Source organism: Pongo pygmaeus, chromosome 4 (genome assembly GCF_028885625.2).
Source record: "Pongo pygmaeus isolate AG05252 chromosome 4, NHGRI_mPonPyg2-v2.0_pri, whole genome shotgun sequence".
Lineage (NCBI taxonomy): Eukaryota > Metazoa > Chordata > Mammalia > Primates > Hominidae > Pongo > Pongo pygmaeus.
Genome location: NC_072377.2, coordinates 184277014 through 184294422, shown reverse-complemented (window position 1 = coordinate 184294422; position 17409 = coordinate 184277014). Strand labels below are relative to the sequence as shown.

The following is a 17409-nucleotide window of genomic DNA, read 5'->3' as shown; positions in this document are numbered from 1 at the left end:
CTAGTCTTGAACTCTTGATCTCAAGTAATCCGCCCACCTTGGCCCCCTAAAGTGCTGGGATTACAGGCCTGGCCCCAATCTTGAAGGTGTAATTTTTCTGTATTCTAGCATTATCTCCAGAGAAGCAGAAAAGAAAGAAAAGAAGAGAGAAGAAAAGAAAAAAGGAAAAGAAAAGAAAGAGCAGGCCTGCATTAAACATTAAAAGAAAAAAGGCCTCTCAAGTGCTGCTTGGTGAGACTGTAAACTTTACAACTTTCTTTTTTTTTTTTTTTTTTTGGTGACAGGGTCTTGCTCAGTCGCCCATGCTGTTGTGCAATGGCATGATCATGGCTCCCTGCAGCCTGGAGCTCCCAGGCTCAAGTGATAATCCTGCATTAAGCCTCCGGAGTAGCTGGGACAGCAGGCATGAGCTACCACACCCAACTAATTTTTTTTTTTTGTAGAGATGGGGTTTTGCCACATTGTCCAGGCTGGTTTCAAACTCCTGGGCTCAAGCATTCTTCCCGCCTCAGCCTCTCAAAGTGTTGGGATTATAGGCGTGAGCCGCTGTGCCTGGCCAACTGTGCAACTTTCTAGTGGCAATTTGATGACAACAGGTTACCAAAATTCTACATTTAGTAATATATCCTAGGGAAATAACTGAAGACGGACATGAAGAAGTATGTTTCGCGACGGTCATCTCATCATTATCACGGTTTGTGGTAACAAGAATTTGAAGACAGCCACAAGGGGGGTTAAACAAAATTAGATATACAACAGAATATGATTTGGCCATTTAAAAAATGATATTGCAGATGAATATTTGATATGTAAAGAGATTTAAAATCTAATATTAAGTGGAATAAATGGAAAAAAGGCTACAAAACAGTATATGCACTTTAATGCTGAATTTTTTTTGAATGGGCAATATCTTCACTTGGTTTAAAATCTAGAAAGTAGGCCAGGCTTGGTGGCTCACACCTGTAATCCCAGCACTTTGGGAGGCCCAGCAGGGCGGATCACCCGAGGTCAAGAGTTTGAGACTAGCCTGGCCAACATGGTAAAATCCCATCTCAACTAAAAATGCAAAAAATAGCTGGGTGTGGTGGCTCACGCCTATAATTCCAGCTACTCAGGAAGCTGAGGCATGAGAATCGCTTGAACCCGGGAGGCAGAGGCTGCAGTGAGTCAAGATTGTGCCACTGCACTCCAGCCTGGGTGACAGAGTGACTGTCTCAAAAAAAAAAAAAAAAAGAAAGAAAACCTAGAAAGTATTAAAAGGCATAAATACTTGTCTCCTTGTCCTCCACCTTCCCATCCCCCTCCCCTATACACTAATATAGTGTCCTTTGTTTAAGTTCATTTCCGAAACATGTTTCTACACATGAAAACAAGTACCAAATATAAATTATTTTTCTCCCTTTTTACAAAAAAATTTAACGTATTTCACATGCAGTTCTCAACCTGCTTATTTCACTAAGTATCTGTCATCTTGAAAATCTTTCCATATCAGTACACAGAGGACTTTACTTTTTTTATAGCTTTAGTGTGTCATTATTGGACAGCACCATAATTTATTTAGCTAGGTTAAAAAAAACTAGGGTGGTTCTGATCTCCTGTTACCAATAATGATGGCAATAGATCATTCTGCACATGTGTCATTGTCATGTGTTACATGTGTAGGATAAAACACATGTAAGTGGAATTGCGGGGTCAAAGTGCAGACGATTTTTTGTTTGTTTGTTTTTAAGATGGAGTCTCACTTCACTCTGTCATCCAGGCAGGAGTGCAGTGGTGTGATCTCTGCTCACTGCAACCTCTGCCTCCTGGGTTCAGGCAATTCTCCTGCCTCAGCCTATAGTCCCAGCTATTTGGGAGGCTGAGGTGGCAGAGATCACTTGAGCCTGGGAGGTGAAGCTTGCAGTGAGCTGAGAGACTGCACCACCACTGCACTCCAGCCTAGGCGACAGAGAGACTGTCTTCAAAACAAAACAAAACAAAACAAAACAAAAAAACAGCCAGGCACAGTGGTTCATGCCTATAATCCCAGCACTTTGGGAGGCTGAGGCAGATGGATCACCTGAGGTCAGGAGTTGGAGACCAGCCTGGCCAACATGGTGAAACCCCGCCTCTACTAAAGATACAAAAATTACCTGGGCCTGGTGGCAGGCACCTGTAATCCCAGCTACTTGGGAGGCAGAGGCAGGAGAATTGCTGAAACCCAGGGGGTGGAGGTAGCAGTGAGCCGAGATCGCGCCACTGCACTCCAGCCTGGGCAACAAGAGTGAAACTCTATCTCAAAAAAAAAAAAAAAAAAAAAGAAAACATCAGGACACTGTGTAGGTGCTTTACTCTTGAGGGAGTGAGTGAGCTGGACAGGAAGGGTATGAGAAATTGTACCACATAAAGAACAACTGAAGAAGCAGGGCAGTAGACTTGAGAGGTTCATGAAAAAGGTCATTAAGGCCGGGCGCGGTGGCTCACGCCTGTAATCCCAGCACTTTGGGAGACCGAGGCAGGTGAATTACCTGTGGTCGGGAGTTTGAGACTAGCCTGGCCAACATGGCGAAACCCTGTCTCTACAAAAAATACAAAAATTAGCTGGGTGTGGTGGCACGTGCCTGTAATCCCAGCTACTCGGGAGGCTGAGGCATGAGAATCGCTTGAACCTAGGAAGCGGAGGTTGCAGTGAGCTGAGATTGCGCCACTGCACTCCAGTCTGGGCGAGAGTGAGACTCCTTAAAAAAAAAAGGTCATGAAATAAACATTTGAAAGGTTGGCAGGTGCAAAAGGCTTTAAATATATGCGATGTAGGCCAGGCAGGCAGAATTTGCATAGAGGGCTTAAATCCAATCTTGAGAAGAATGCACAGGGCTTGGCAGCAATGGAGTTTCATGGGATTTAGAGGGCTTCAGGGCATAACAGACCTGTGTCCTCTTCCTGCTCCATCACTCACCTGCCAAGGCACCTTGGGCAAGTTACTTAACCACTCTAAGTCTCAGTTCCCACACTTGTAGATGAGGACACTAACAGCTATCGGATAGCTGTTGAGAATTAAATGAGATAAATGAGAAGGAATGTTCTCAGCACAATGCCTGTCATAGAGCAGGCCCTGAGGGCAGTGGCTGTTATTATTATCTGAAAATGGAATAGGCAGGCTCCCTAGGAGAAGGGTCAAATAAACGCTGAACAGTCTAGTCCCGTCTGGGAAACTCTGCAGAGGGTTCTTTTGCATTGGCTCAAGGATCCCTGAGACCCTTTCTAGATGCCAAATTCCATGAAGATGACTTATTTGTGTTCTGGCCTGTTTTTGATTTTGAGCCTAAGCATAGCGATCCCAAGGACAAATCCAGACATGGCAAATAATTCGTTAGTACCACCCTAACGAATTACAAATGTCCTTTGGCCTGGAATCTACAATCTGGCCCAAAATGTATTATTCAGAAAACTGCCCACCCGCATCTGAAGCAGTGATTCCAGGAGTGTACCAGTAGTTCCTTTTCTTTCTGTGAGTGCCCTTTGGTTGACAATACCTTTTCAACCTATTTGGCCTGTGTGGCAAGCAGGAATCACTGTCCCCATTTTAAAGAAAAGGAAACTGAGGCTCATAGAGAGTCAAATCTTGCTAGAGATCATGTGGATAATGAGCAGCAGAGCTCTTTCCAATCAGAAAGGGCTTCATTAGCAAGGAATGGAGAAATGAGTAAATATGAGGGAGTTTTTAAAATCATCAAATTGGCATAACTACTTCTCACTCACTTTAATTCTGGAAGATTTCTGACACTAGTCGCTATATCTGATGCTTCTGGACAAAGTTTCTCCACCAGCTCCAAAGGACCAAAGAATGATTTATTTTGGCCAATAAAACTCTTCTTAACTAAAAGGAAAAACAAAAGTGTTATTCATAAGAACAGGTTGCAAAATTTCTTCAGGGACCCACAGCCTCTTCCCAAAAGCCAAGTGGCAGTGAAAGCTGCTAAACTTCACTGCTTAATCCTTTTTTTTTTATCTTTTTTGAGATGGAGTCTCACTCTATCGCCCAGGCTAGAGTGCAGTGCGCAATCTCAGCTCACTACAACCTCTGCCTCCCGGGTTCAAGCAATTCTCTGCCTCAGCCTCCTGAGTAGCTGGGATTACAGGTGCCCACAACGCTGGGCTAATTTTGTATTTTTAGTAGAGACAGGATCTTACCATCTTGGCCAGGCTGGTCTTGAACTCCTGACCTCGTGATCTGCCTGCCTCGGCCTCCCAAAGTGCTGGGATTACAGGCGTGAGTCACAGCGCCCGGCCTGCTTAATCCTTCTTGATTTACTCTTGGGGACTGGGAAAGGGCCATGTAATAAATTAGTCTCTCTTTCTCTGGCAACAGAGTTTCTCTGATATGCTTACTGTGCTCTTTCTGGACGTATGTATTGCCCATGGAATAAAACAGGCGCCTTGGCCGGGTGCAGTGGCTCACGCCTGTAATCCCAGCACTTTGGGAGGCCGAGATGGGTGGATCACGAGGTCAGGAGATCGAGACCATCCTGGCTAACACGGTGAAACTCCATCTCTACTAAAAATAAAAAAAAAAATTAGCTGGGCGTGGTGGTGGGCGCCTGTAGTCCCAGCTACTCGGGAGGCTGAGGCAGGAGAATGGCGTGAACCTGGGAGGAGCAGCTTGCAGTGAGCGGAGATTGCGCCACTGCACTCCAGCCTGGGGGACAGAGCGAGACTCTCAAAAAAAAAAAAAAAAAAAAAGAAAAAAAAATTGCCTTATAGGCTCATCTATGAAATTCTTCCTCCTTTTTTTCCTTGATGGCAAAATCAAGGATTGATTTTTTTTGCTTGTTTTTTCAAATCCTCATCATCTGTACTGCTGTAATTGGTCTTCCTGCTCCTAATACTGTCACTTCCCCACCATTACAATCTGTTCTCTACATAGCTAGAAGTTCTTTTAAGAACTGAAGTTAGGACACATTTCTCCCTTGTTTAGGATCTTCCAAAGACACTAAGAATAAAATGCAACTCCTCATTGTGACCTTTAAGGCCATATACGGTCCAGCCTGTCCCCACTCCCCTGACCTCACGTCCTCCCCCCTCTCCCTCAGCACACTTGGCACACCTGTTACCTGGAGTCTTTCTCAAGCTGAGGAAGGTTGGTCCCACTCAGGACCTTTGCATCTGTTTAATTTATTAATTAATTTATTTTTGAGACGGAATCTCGCCCTGTCGCCTTGGTTGGAGAGCAATGGTGCAATCTCAGCTCACTGCAACCTCCGCCTCCTGGGTTCAAGAGATTCTCCTGCCTCAGCCACTCGAGTAGCTGGGATTACAGGCATGCGCCACCATGCCCGGCTAATTTTTGTGTTGTTAGTAGAGGCAGGGTTTCACCATGCTGGCCAGGGTGGTCTCCAGCTTCTGAGCTCAAGCGATCCTCCCGCCTCGGCCTCCCAAGGTGCTGGGATTACAAGGCGTGAGCCACCAGGCCTGGCCTAATAAGGCTTTTAAATACTGAATATGTGTTGAATGATATTTTGGATATACGGGTTCCATAAAATATATTATTAAGACTAATTTTAAAACATTTTAGCAAATTAGGTTAACTTTTTTTTTCTTAATTTTTAAGTTTTATCCCCACAGAAAGCCATCTCATCTAACACTTTTTTTTTTCTTTTTTCTTTCTTCTTTTTTTCTTTTTTGAGACGGAGTCTTGCTCTGTTGCCCAAGCTGGAGTGCAGTGGCGCGATCTCAGCTCACTGCAACCTCCGCCTCCCGGGATCACACCATTCTCCTGCCTCAGTCTCCCGAGTAGCTGGGACTACAGGTGCCTGCCACCACGCCCAGCTAATTTTTTGTATATATATATATATATATATTTTTTTTTTAGTAGAGACCAGGTTTCACCGTGTTAGCCAGGATGGTCTCGATCTCCTGACCTCGTGATCCGCCCGCCTCGGCCTCCCAAAGTGCTGGGATTACAGGCGTGAGCCACGGCGCCCAGCCTCATCTAACGCTTTTAAAGAAAGCTGGCTACTAGAAACTTTAAAATTGCCTATATAGCTTGCATGCTATTTCTGTTGGCCAGCGCTGCTCTAGAACGTCGCTTCTGAATATAGGAACCTTGCCTGTTCTGTACACTGCTGGCATTTCAGCACCTAGAAGGATGTCTGGCACTGATGAAAAAATGCTCAGCAAACACCCAGCCCGAACTTTCACGCTCCCAAACGCCCCCTCAGGCTCACCTTTCAGCCCATGTTTGAGGCAGTGCTCCATCACTACAAAGAACTGCTGCAAGGGGGCATGGTCCGCATCCAGGCTGCGGCCCAGGCTCAGAGCCGACTGGAGCAACACCTTGATGCTGAGTTTCATCATGTGCATCAGGTTGGCACGCTCCTCCATCATCTGGCACTTAGAAGCTGTGAGGCAGGAGCAGGGATAGCTTCGTTAGTGGACTGAGTGTGGGGAGGTCAGACTCCGGGCAACGGTGAGAAGACGGGTCAGGCAGGAGGCTAGGCGGTCTGCTTAGGGAACGGACGTGCTGGCGGGCGGACAACCGGGATTCGCAGGTAAGTAGTCCCTGATCCCTAGAGGCCACAGCCCCCTACCCGGACGGCGGGGCCTTGAGTCAGAAGAGCCACTGGGCCTCCTGCTCCAGAGGCCTCTCCCAGACGGCTCCGCGCGTTGCTACGGCGACGGCTTTAGCAAGACTCGCCGCGTTTGGCTTCTCCCGCAACCCCGGTTCCATTTTTGACCAATGGAAGGGCGCTACCTACAGGAAGCCCTGCCCCAAGCTCTTAGAGGGCGTGCTGGGAAAGCGTCCCGCCCCCAAACATTCCTATTGGGCGAGTCCAGCTCAAGGCCACTCCTACGGAGCTAGTGGGCGCCATTTTGCATCCTCTGTCCCTGACGAGGGAGGATGCACACCCCGCCCGGAAGGCTTTTCCAGCCTTCTCTCTTGCCGGATAGTGCCAGCCGGGTGCCTGCAGGGAAGCATCTTCCCCTCAGTTCCAGGCTCAAATTCTTGTTGCCGATCTTTCGTCCGTTACTAGTGGACAATTTTAGGTTTTACGCACACTTTGTTTTTTGGTAAGGAAAACCGTTGGAGTCAAATGAATTCAGAGAGTTCCATTTCAACTCCCATTATCTTGTCGCATTGCTTTGAGGGTGTAATAAAGACTGTCTGCAATTATCATCGGATATCTATACGTGCTGGCCAAATGTTCTCTCAAACCCAGTAAGCTGGTATCCTAGAAACTAAAAGTTTAGGTCCCAAAGTAAGAGTCCTGGCAGGAAAGTCCCAGGTGCGAAGCGCGGCCCTCTCCCGGGCGCGCGCGCGCTTACATTGTCTTGGAAATATTTGCCAATTGGAATGGGGGCGGGGGATCGTATTGTTTTTGGTTTGCAGCTGTCCAATTACTACTGAGGTTAAATAACTTCTGTTTATTGTCTCCTAGTATTTCTTCTGTGAATTGCTTGCTCAATTGACTTTCGTGTTGAATTGCTTGCCTTTGTCTTACTGACCTGTATATTTTGGATATTAATCCTTTACCTGTTTTATTTCACCAGCATTGATTAATATGGACAATTAAAGAGCACATTTATACGTACTATATTTTTATATAGTTAATTACAGCTAAATCTGAAAGAACGATAATATTATGGCCGTGAACTTGTAGTAAAGGTCTTAAATAAATACTGAGACATCCTGGGACTAAAAATTCAAAATTATCTCAGCAAAACCCAAGAAGGTAGGGGGAGAGCTGCTGGGCAAGAAGAAACAGCCTAAGCATTTCACCTTGGTTGTGGAGAGGGTTAAAAGTGGCTTAAGTAAAACATTTCGTTGGGGGTGGTAGAATTTTTTTTTTTTTTTTTTTTTGAGATGTTGTTTCACTCTTATTGCCCAAGCTGGAGTGCAATGGCGCCATCTCGGCTCACTGCAACCTTCGCCTCCTGAGCTCAAGCGATTCTCTTGCTTCAGCTTCCTGAGTAGCTGGGATTACAGGCATGTGCCACCACGCCCGGCTAATTTTGTATTTTTAGTAGAGACGGGGTTTCTCCATGTTGGTCAGGCTGGTCTCGAACTTCCAACCTCAGGTGATCCGCCCGCCTTGGCGTCCCAAAGTGCTAGGATTACAGGCGTGAGCGACCGTGTCCGGCCAGTATAATTATTTTTATATTTCGAGAGAAGCCTATGTATTATATTTATAAATTTTGAAACGTTAATGGATGATTGGCAAAGGAAATAAAAGTTGTAAAACTTCATCAAGAGCAGGGAGAAACTCTGGAGAGAGCAATAACCATAAAAGCAATTTGTAAAGATTTATCCTTAAAGAAGACACCAAGCCCAGTTCTATCATCTAGTGGTCTTGAAATTGGAATACATATACAGCAGTCTTGCCAAAGCTAGGTATGCCCGGATGTTTTTAAGAAACTCAATTTCCAGATTTTCAAGTTTCACAGGCACTCTTTCTCCTCCCTCTAAAGAAGGGCAACTCACTCCATAACCTGTCTTCCTCTTGATACGGTGACCTGGGGTGCCCTAGGTTCCATACACCAAATGGAGGTGGTGTCGCCCTTGATGATTAAGTAATCGAAAATGTGAAGACCAGTCTTTTACTGCTTTATGGTATTCAGTTAAGCTTGGTCTTGGGGCAGAGGGATGGTCTCTAACCCTCTGCTTGGGTATCCTAAATTTAGAAAGTTAAATTTTTCTCCCTACAAATCTATGTAATTATGTTCAACCAGTCACTATTCACAACCCTAAGATGTGCCATTAGCTTGATGGCCATTTTCCACAAATTAAATGAGCCCAAACTGCAGCTAAGTATTTGATGAAAATGGATTTGAAATACATGATAAACTAAAATTATTTTTGTCAAAAAGTACTGTATTGGCAAAGGTGAATGAAATAAGCAATATTCAGATGTCTCCAACCATTCTGAGTATTCTGGGTTAAACGAAGTGCCTAAGTGAAAGAATAAGAAGTGAAATTATCTCTTGATAAGTCTTTTTTTCTTTTGAGATGGAGTTTTGCTCTTGTTGCCCAGGCTGGAGTGCAATGGCACGATCTTGGCTCACTGCAACCTCCGCCTCCTGGGTTCAAGAGATTCTCCTGCCTCAGCCTCCCCAGTAGCTGGGATTACAGGCGCCCGCCACCATGCCGAGGTAATTTTTTGTATTTTTAGTAGAGATGGGGTTTTACTATGTTGGCCAGGCTAGTCTCGAACTCCTGACCTCAGGCAATGCACCCGCCTCAGCCTCTTAAAATGCTGGGATTACAGGCATGAGACACCGTGCCTGGCTCACACTTGGTAAGTCTTGGTACAACTTTTTTTTTTTTGGTAACTCCCAAAAGTTGAGAAATTTCCTTAATATGATTAGGTTGCAGGTCAGGTAATTTTCAATTATTTGCTTTGAATGAAAATAAGGGAACAAAAAATAATTTTTGGCTTTAGATCAGTGTGATTTGGGACATATAACTTGGAAAGAGTTCAAAGATGACCAACATTACTAAAACAAACAAACAAAAAACAGGACTAAAACTGATGCTGAATTCTATCACACTATAGCAGTAAATCATATATATTCATCTACAGATATATGCTAATGACAAAAACCAACACCATTCATCTCATTTAGAGATGCAATTCATTGGCTGGGCGTGGTGGCTCATGCCTGTAATCCCAGCACTTTGGGAGGCTGAGGCAGGCAGATCACCTGAGGTCAGGAGTTCGAGATCAGCCTGGCCAACAAGGTAAAACCCGTCTCTACTAAAAATACAAAACTTAGCTGGGCGTGCTGGTGCGCACCTGTAGTCCCAGCTACTGGGGAGGCTGAGGTGGGAGGATTGCTTGAACTCGGGAGGCGGAGGTTGCAGTGAGCCGAGAGTGCACCACTGCATTCCAGGCTGGGCAACAGGAGAGTGAGACCCTTCTCAAAAAAAAAAAAAAAAAAAATGCAATTCAAGAAAAATTTATGTATAATTCTTTATAAAAATTATATTTATGTTCCTGTTACCAATGTAGCATTACTAATAAACTTAATGATAATTCACTCCAGAAGAAAAATTTTTATACATTTAGAGCTTTAGTCACAATAAAAATTTATTTAACTTATTTACATACTTTTTGCTGAGACTTATGACCAATAACACTTTTAAAAACATACAAATCTATTACATTAATTCTATGGCAGAAGTGGAATGGAAATTCAAGTTCAATGAATAAAAGGGAAAATGTAAAATTTTCAAATATTAAATAACTTGCTATTTTAAAGATGGATGGTGGTAATTATCAATTCATTAAGGTATTTACATACCACTTGATACATTTCAAAAAACAATAACAGTTTTATTTTAAAAAGTCAATATTTATACTATGCCAGAAAATGAATTCTGAGCAACTTTAAAATATGATGAAGAATCTTATATGTTAACTTTAAAAGTTAAGTTTTCTGCTGGGAGCAGTGTCTCATGCCTGTAATCCCAGCACTTTGGGAGGCCGAGGTGGGCAGATCACTTGAGGTGGGCAGGTCACTTGAGGTCAGGAGTTTGAGACCAGCCTGGCCAACATGGTGAAACCCTGTCTCTACTAAAAATACAAAAAATTACCTGGGCGTGGTGGTGCATGCTTGTAATCCTAGCTGCTTGGGAGGCTGAGGCAGGAGAATCGCTTGAACCTGGAAGGTGGAGGTTGCCGTGAAGCGAGATCACGCCATTGCACTCCAGCCTGGGTGACAAGAGTGAAACGCCGGCTCAAAAAAAAAAAAAATGTTGGGAGTTTTCTTAGGGGGTTACATGAGTAAAAAATGTTAAGACCAGTGTTCCAGGCAATCAGCGCTGGGTGGTGCTGTCTCTGAAGTGCTGCTGGCAGTGTTTTGCCATCTCATGCATCCCCTACTATGGGGTTACCTGTACCCATTAGCACTCAAGTTAGAGGCATGGAAAATTAAACCTGGAACGATCTTTTAGCGGTTCCATCTCTCAATTTTACTGGCTTTGTGACCTTGGCCAAACTATTCACATCTCTAAGCTTCATTAATAATAGTTCAACATGACATACAGAATATCGCGAAGTTCTACACCTACTGAATTGCCAAATAAATTGGCAGGCCAGTCTCAGACTCCTGGGCTCAAGCAATCCTCTCTCATTGGCCTTTCAAAGTACTGGGATTACAGGCATGAGCCACCTGCACCCCACCAGCATGTTAATTCTTAAAACACGCATGTTTGTTACTCATCCTTTAGGAAGCATTACTCTAAAAAGCAAGATATATTCCTTGTGGGTACATCCTATTGCTTGCGTGAAAACAGCCAGTGTTGAGAGAGGAAAGCACATGTGCTATGTGCTGAAACGCTCAAAGATACAATAGTACTGGGGAAAATTTCTGGGAAGGAGGATTTAATATTTGTCCTTTTTTTTTTTTTTTTTTGAGACAGAATTTTGCTCGTTGCCCAGGCTGGAGTGCAGTGGCGCGATCTTGGCTCACTGCAACTTCTGCCTCCTGGTTTCAAGCAATTTTCCTGCCTCAGCCTCCCGAGTAGCTGGGATTACAGGTGTGTGCCACCACGCCCATCTAATTTTTGTATTTTTAGTAGAGACGGGGTTTCACCATGTTGGCCAGGCTGGTCTCGAACTCCTGACCTCAAATGATCCGCCCGCCTCGGCCTCCCAAAGTGCTGGGATTACAGGCATGAGCATTACGCCTGTCCAAATGTTCTTTTGTATGGTTTGATTTTTAAAAAATCATGTTCGCTTATTACCTTAAAAAAAATCCCCCAAAACCAAACAGGACACCTATGGACAATGCAATCACATACCAGACCCCAGATGGGAAAACTTTTTTTTTTTTTGAGAGGAAGTTTTGCTCTTGTTGCCCAGGCTAAAGTGCAATGCGGCGATCTTGGCTCACTGCAACCTCCACCCGAGGTTCAAGAGATTCTCCTGCCTCAGCCTCCCGAATAGCTGAGATTACATGCATGCGCCACCATGCCTGGCTAATTTTGTATTTTTAGTAGAGACGGGGTTTCTCCATGTTGGTCAGGTTGGTCTCAAACTCCCGACCTCAGGTGATCCACCCACCTCGGCCTCCCAAAGTGCTGGGATTACAGGCGTGAGCCACTGCACCCAACCGGGACAACATTTTAAAACAAGTATTCAAAACATTCCGCAGCATTTCCTTTAGCTTCTACCATTGAAAACATATTATCCAGCAAGAGTGCTGCTCACATTCAATCTCTGCTCCTAAACTGCTCCTTCTGAAAGTCCTGCCTGTCCTCATTGCTTGTGTAGGCAGATCAGTGGGGAAAGAGACCATGAGTCAGCCTTGGGCCTGGCCCTGGCTGAAGAGGTGTCATTGTCTTTCTCCCATCCTGTTTTTCTTGTGTCACTGCAGAGCGAGCCGCCCTTGGCCCATTTCCTTTCCCCACCTCTGCTCCTGTCCTACCTGATGCTTCAAATCCCGGTGACCTTCGGGACCAGCCACATGGTCCTCTACCCAACAGTTCCCCAAATTTCATCTCTTTGTAAGCCATGATCACCATTTTGCTAGAATGAGTGGCAGTTATTAATACTTTCCTTAAATTGAGTTAATTATTATTATTTTTTGAGATAGTCTCGTTCTGTTGCCCAGGCTGGAGTGCAGTGGAATGGTCTCGGCTCACTGCAAACTCCACCTCTTAGGTTCAAGCAATTCTCCTGCGTCAGCCTCCTGAGTAGCTGGGATTACAGGTGCGTACCACCAAGCCCGGCTAATTTTTGTATTTTTTTTTTTTTAGTAGAGATGGGGTTTCACCATGTTGGCCAGGTTGGTCTCGAACTCCTGACCTCAGGTGATCCGCCTGCCTCGGCCTCCCAAAATGCTGGGGTTACGGGCATGAGCCACCATGCCCAGCCTAGTTTTTTAAATCCATATGGGATATATATATTGACATTTTGCAGTTGGTGAAGTTACTTCTCTTTAATACTCTCTTTATAAAACAGGGATAATAATGGTACTCATCACCCTGTGCCATCTACGTAATTTACAAGGCCCAGTGCAAAATTCCCAGCCTGGAGCAGAGCACAGAAGTCAGACTCCCCCTTACTACAGCCCTAATGGATTGCAACTTCCCTGCAGGGATGGGACGGGTGAGAGGCCCCTGCCCACTTGCCTGCCTAATGTGCTGTGGTACCAGCCACCTTGCCCTGAGATTCGGAGGGTGCAATCCCAACGCTGCCTGGGCAAGAGTGGGATCAGGGAGGGTAGGGAGAAGCCCCAGGGCAGCTCAAGTGGGCCAGGGCAGCTGAGAACCTGTCCCATTGGACTTCACTTAAAAAACACAAATTCAAAGATAAAATTAAGAATTTCAAGCATGGGATACTTCTGAGTGCCTGGCCCTTTCCACCAGAGTGATCAAAGCCTGCATTGACCGTCCACCCATGAAGCTAGTCCTGCTATCACGCAGGGTTGTTGTGAGGAATGAATGAATACTTGTACAGGTTTAAGACTAATGCCTGGCACCTTTGAAGGACAATGTAAGTGTTGGCTATTGTTTCTATCACTTCCATAGATGGAACACAGGTATTTTTCAAATATGCATTTGTTCAGCAACCACTTATTATTCTGTGCCAGGTACTGACACATTTCATTTTATCTTTTTAATTTTTTCCTTGATTCTGCATTAAAGGAAAGAAATTCTATCAGGGAAGAACTTTTATTATTTGCTTACTTCTGCCACGAAATATCTAAGAGGCCTCCAGGAGATGCCATGTCTTGACTTTCAGTACTGACTGTCAATCAGTATGCAATTCAGCATCCACTGATGTGTGGAAAAGTCTCGGGAAAAGGTGTCAAGCTAGAGGGAAGTAGATTCCCGGGATGCACAGGCTCTCATCATCCTCTAATGCTATTTTCCACTGCCAGGATCTCAAAACGAGTCAGCCTTTCAACCTTACTCATTAATTATTCTTGACTACTGAAAGTCTCACAATTCACTACCTGGGGTCAGTGCATCTACAGCAAAGGTACTAGTGGATGGGGAGGAATCAGGAAGCCTCAAGCGTGTGCTATGATGCTCCTTGGAAGGCACCACAACCTTTCCTCAGCTGTGTCCCAGCATTTTCTATGAAGTTGGCAATGTTCTATTATGTGCTATCTTATACAGAAGCCACTGGCCACACACAGGCTACTGAGCATTTAAAACGTGGCCGCTGTAATCGAGGAACTCTTTTTTTTTTTTTTTTGAGACAGAGTCTCGCTCTTTCACCTAGGCTGGAGTGCAGTGGTGCGATCTCGGCTCACTGCAACCTCTGCCTCCCAGGTTCAAGCGATTCTCCTGCCTCAGCCTCCTGAGTAGTTGGGACTACAGGTGCATGCCACCACACCCAGCTAATTTTTTGTATTTTTAGTAGAGATGGGGTTTCACCGTGTTGGCCAGGATGGTCTCGATCTCTTGACCTCGTGATCCACCCGCCTCGGCCTCCCAAAGTGCTGGGATTACAGGCGTGAGCCACCGCTCCCGGCCGAGGAACTCAATTTTTAATTCAATTTAAAAGTACTCAATTTCAATTTGATTCAGTTAGAAATTGAGGAATCCGGCCAGGCGCGGTGGCTCAAGCCTGTAGTCCCAGTACTTTACGAGGCCGAGGCAGGTGTATCACAAGGTCAGGAGTTCAAGACCAGCCTGGCCAAGATGGTGAAACCCCGTTTCTACTAAGAATATGGGGAGGGGGGGCGGGGAACTTAGCCGAGCATGGTGGTGGGCACCTGTAATCCCAGCTACTCGGGAGGCTGAGGCGGGAGGATCGCTTGAACCCGGGAGACAGAGGTTGCAGTGAGCCGAGATCGCACCACTGCACTCCAGCCTGGGCGACAGAGCAAGACTCGGTCTCAAAAATAAATAAATAAATAAAAACAAAAACACACACACAAAAACATATGCGTGCTGCTGTACTGGATAGCACAGCTCTGGATGTCTGGCGTTAGAGAGCTATGTTACTTAAATCTTACCATCACTGATATGCTGGCACTCTATTCATTACAAGGGCTGAAAAGGTCTTTAAGAGATCATCGGGTGACTTTAAAATCCCCATCTTACAGGCAGAGGTGAGCGGAGGCGCCGCTGGTCCGCTGCGCGCAGGGCCCACGCCCTCCCGACACCCGCCGGCGCTCCACTCCCGCACTGAACGGTTGAAAAGCAGAACAGTGCTGGCTCCGTTTCGTGTGTGGAGTTACTACAGAGCTCCGAAGCCCGGAAGCGCACACGTCCTTCACCCAGTTAGTGGCAGAGCATAGAGGCGCGGGTGCGGGAGCGCGCTCAGGCACGCGGGGCTGCGGGGGGCGGTCTCGGCTGGGCCGCCGGAGTAAAGACCCGGGCGCAGCCAGGCGCCGCCCGCCGGCCAACAGCTCGCGTAACCTCCCGGAACGGCCGGTGCCCTCCCAGCCCGGCCCCCACCGCGCCCGCGCCGGCGGCCAGCGGGGACACGCGGGTCCGCCGCGGGACAGACCCGGCCCGAGCCTACCTGCGCGCGCCGTGCCGTCCCCGCTGTCCCCGCCGCCCAGCCCCGCGGCCGCGCGCAGCGCGCTCCCGCAGCTCGCCGACAGGTTCCCGGTGGCCCTGCGTGCCAGGGTCAGGATGGGCGCCGACCAGCCCTCGGCCGCCCGCGGTCTCGTTGCGCTCCGCAGGTCGCCTGGGCCCGGCAGCTGGCTTCGGTCCACGATCTCAAACTCTTCTCCCGGCTCAAGCGCTGACCCGGGCCCCGGCCCCGGCCCCGGCCCCGGCTCCGGCTCCGGCTCCAGCTCCCGCTCCCGCCCAGCAGCGCAACCGCCTTCCCGGTCGGCCATCTTGGCCGTGTCATGTGACTCAGCGGGCTTGCGGGCGCGGGGTGGGCGCGGCCGGGCACCGCCCTTCCATTCGGTAGGCGAGATTTTTCTCCGTTTTCACCGCCTCGCCTTCCCTCTGCTTCGAAAGGTTCGGGAAAGTCAAAGGCATAACATAAAAAGTGTGCGTATTCCCGGCCGTCGGCAGGACCTGTTCGCGGGGAAGTTCCTCTTGAACTTTCTCCGAGGACCGTTGTGCACCCTGCCCGGCGCTTCACGGGATTCCCTGGCCGTCGTTGTCTTTGTGACACCATTTCCTCTTTTAAATTTTCATTTCATGTTCTATATTTTCCACTTCGTCATTTTTCTGTAGCACTCATTAGAACAAGCCCCGAAAGGGCGACTAAGGAAACGCACAGGCGAGGCAGGAAAGCAGGATTTTTTTTTTTTTTTTAAATCTAATGACTAAGAGTGCACGATAGTGGACTGGAAATCAGAGCTGGCTTCTCCTATTGATTAGTTAAGTGGGATAACAAAAAGCCGATCTCATTATTAAATAAGATTTGCAGTAAGGACCACATGGCAGATGTTAGCGATTGTGACTACTATCTGTAGTATCCAACTGTGTGGCCTGGGTAAGTCACTATACACTCAGTCTGTTTCTTCACTTGGAAAAGAAAGGAATTTGACTAAATACAAAGGAAAATTTTGGCGGGGCGCGGTGGCTCACGCCTGTAATCCCAGCACTTCGGAAGGCCCAGGCGGGCCTTTAGTAGGACGAAACCCCGTCTCTACTAAAATACCAAAAAAAAAAAAAAAAAAAAATCGCCAGACGTCGTGGCGGGGCAGCTCTACTCCTAGCTCTTTGGGGGGCTGAGAGTGGGAGGATCGCTTGAGCCCGGGAGGTCGAGCCCACAGTGAGCGGAGATCATGGCCACTGCACTCCAGGCTGGGCGACAAAGTGAGACCCTGTCTCAAAAAAACACTAAAATTTTACTAGCACTTAACACTTTGCAAAGTGAGGCAACATGAGCCACACCAAACCAGCAGAGCTGTTTTGATTCCCAGAATGTTTACAAATCTTAAAAGTTGTTGCCGATATTTAGAAATCAAAAGATTTCACATAAGAATCTGGATTTTAGCTTTCTCTAGAATCACTGGAAGATTTGGTAACTCATGGTATATTCCCTGATGGCAGCAAACTGTTGGGAATGAACTGTGCTGCCCCTTTAGAAGCCCAGCTGCTCCCTGGACTTGTCTTGGTCCAGCCCACTTCGCTAGGTTGCATGATATGTCTGGTCCCTGAAAGGCCAGTTCTCAGTGAAGGGATACTACTTCATCTAGGAGTGTTTTGGGAATTTGTGGAGTTGGTGTTTGAGTTGTGTAATGATTGAGGGCATACTACCAGTCTTTTTTATTTGTTTGTTTTCAGACGGAGTCTCGCACTGTCACTCAGGCCGGAGTGCAGTGGCGTGATCTCGGCTCACTGCAAGCTCCGCCTCCCGGGTTCACGCCATTCTCCTGCCTCAGCCTCCAGAGTAGCTGGGACTACGGGCGCCGGCCACCACGCCCGGCTAATTCTTTTTTTTGTATTTTTAGTAGAAACGGGGTTTCACCGTGTCAGCCAGGATGGTCTCGATCTGCTGACCT

At 46.8% G+C, this 17409-nt stretch overlaps 1 protein-coding gene across 2 annotated transcripts in view; it reads right to left on the bottom strand.

Annotated features, from left to right (window-relative positions):
- Positions 1 to 16425, bottom strand: part of RUFY1 (RUN and FYVE domain containing 1) — a 63477-nt gene extending 47052 nt beyond the window's left edge. The window contains exons 1-3 of one of the 2 annotated variants that reach the window (XM_054487086.2): positions 15462 to 16425; positions 6204 to 6377; positions 3739 to 3856 (exon numbers count right to left, since the gene is read on the bottom strand). In XM_054487086.2, the coding sequence (XP_054343061.1) occupies positions 3739 to 3856; positions 6204 to 6377; positions 15462 to 15783 (614 nt within the window). In that variant the 5' untranslated portion in view covers positions 15784 to 16425. Of the gene's footprint in view, positions 1 to 3738; positions 3857 to 6203; positions 6378 to 14949; positions 15306 to 15461 lie in introns of those variants that run through there. The other variant, XM_054487089.2, reaches the window with a different exon arrangement.
- Between the last annotated feature and the right edge of the window lie 984 nt (positions 16426 to 17409).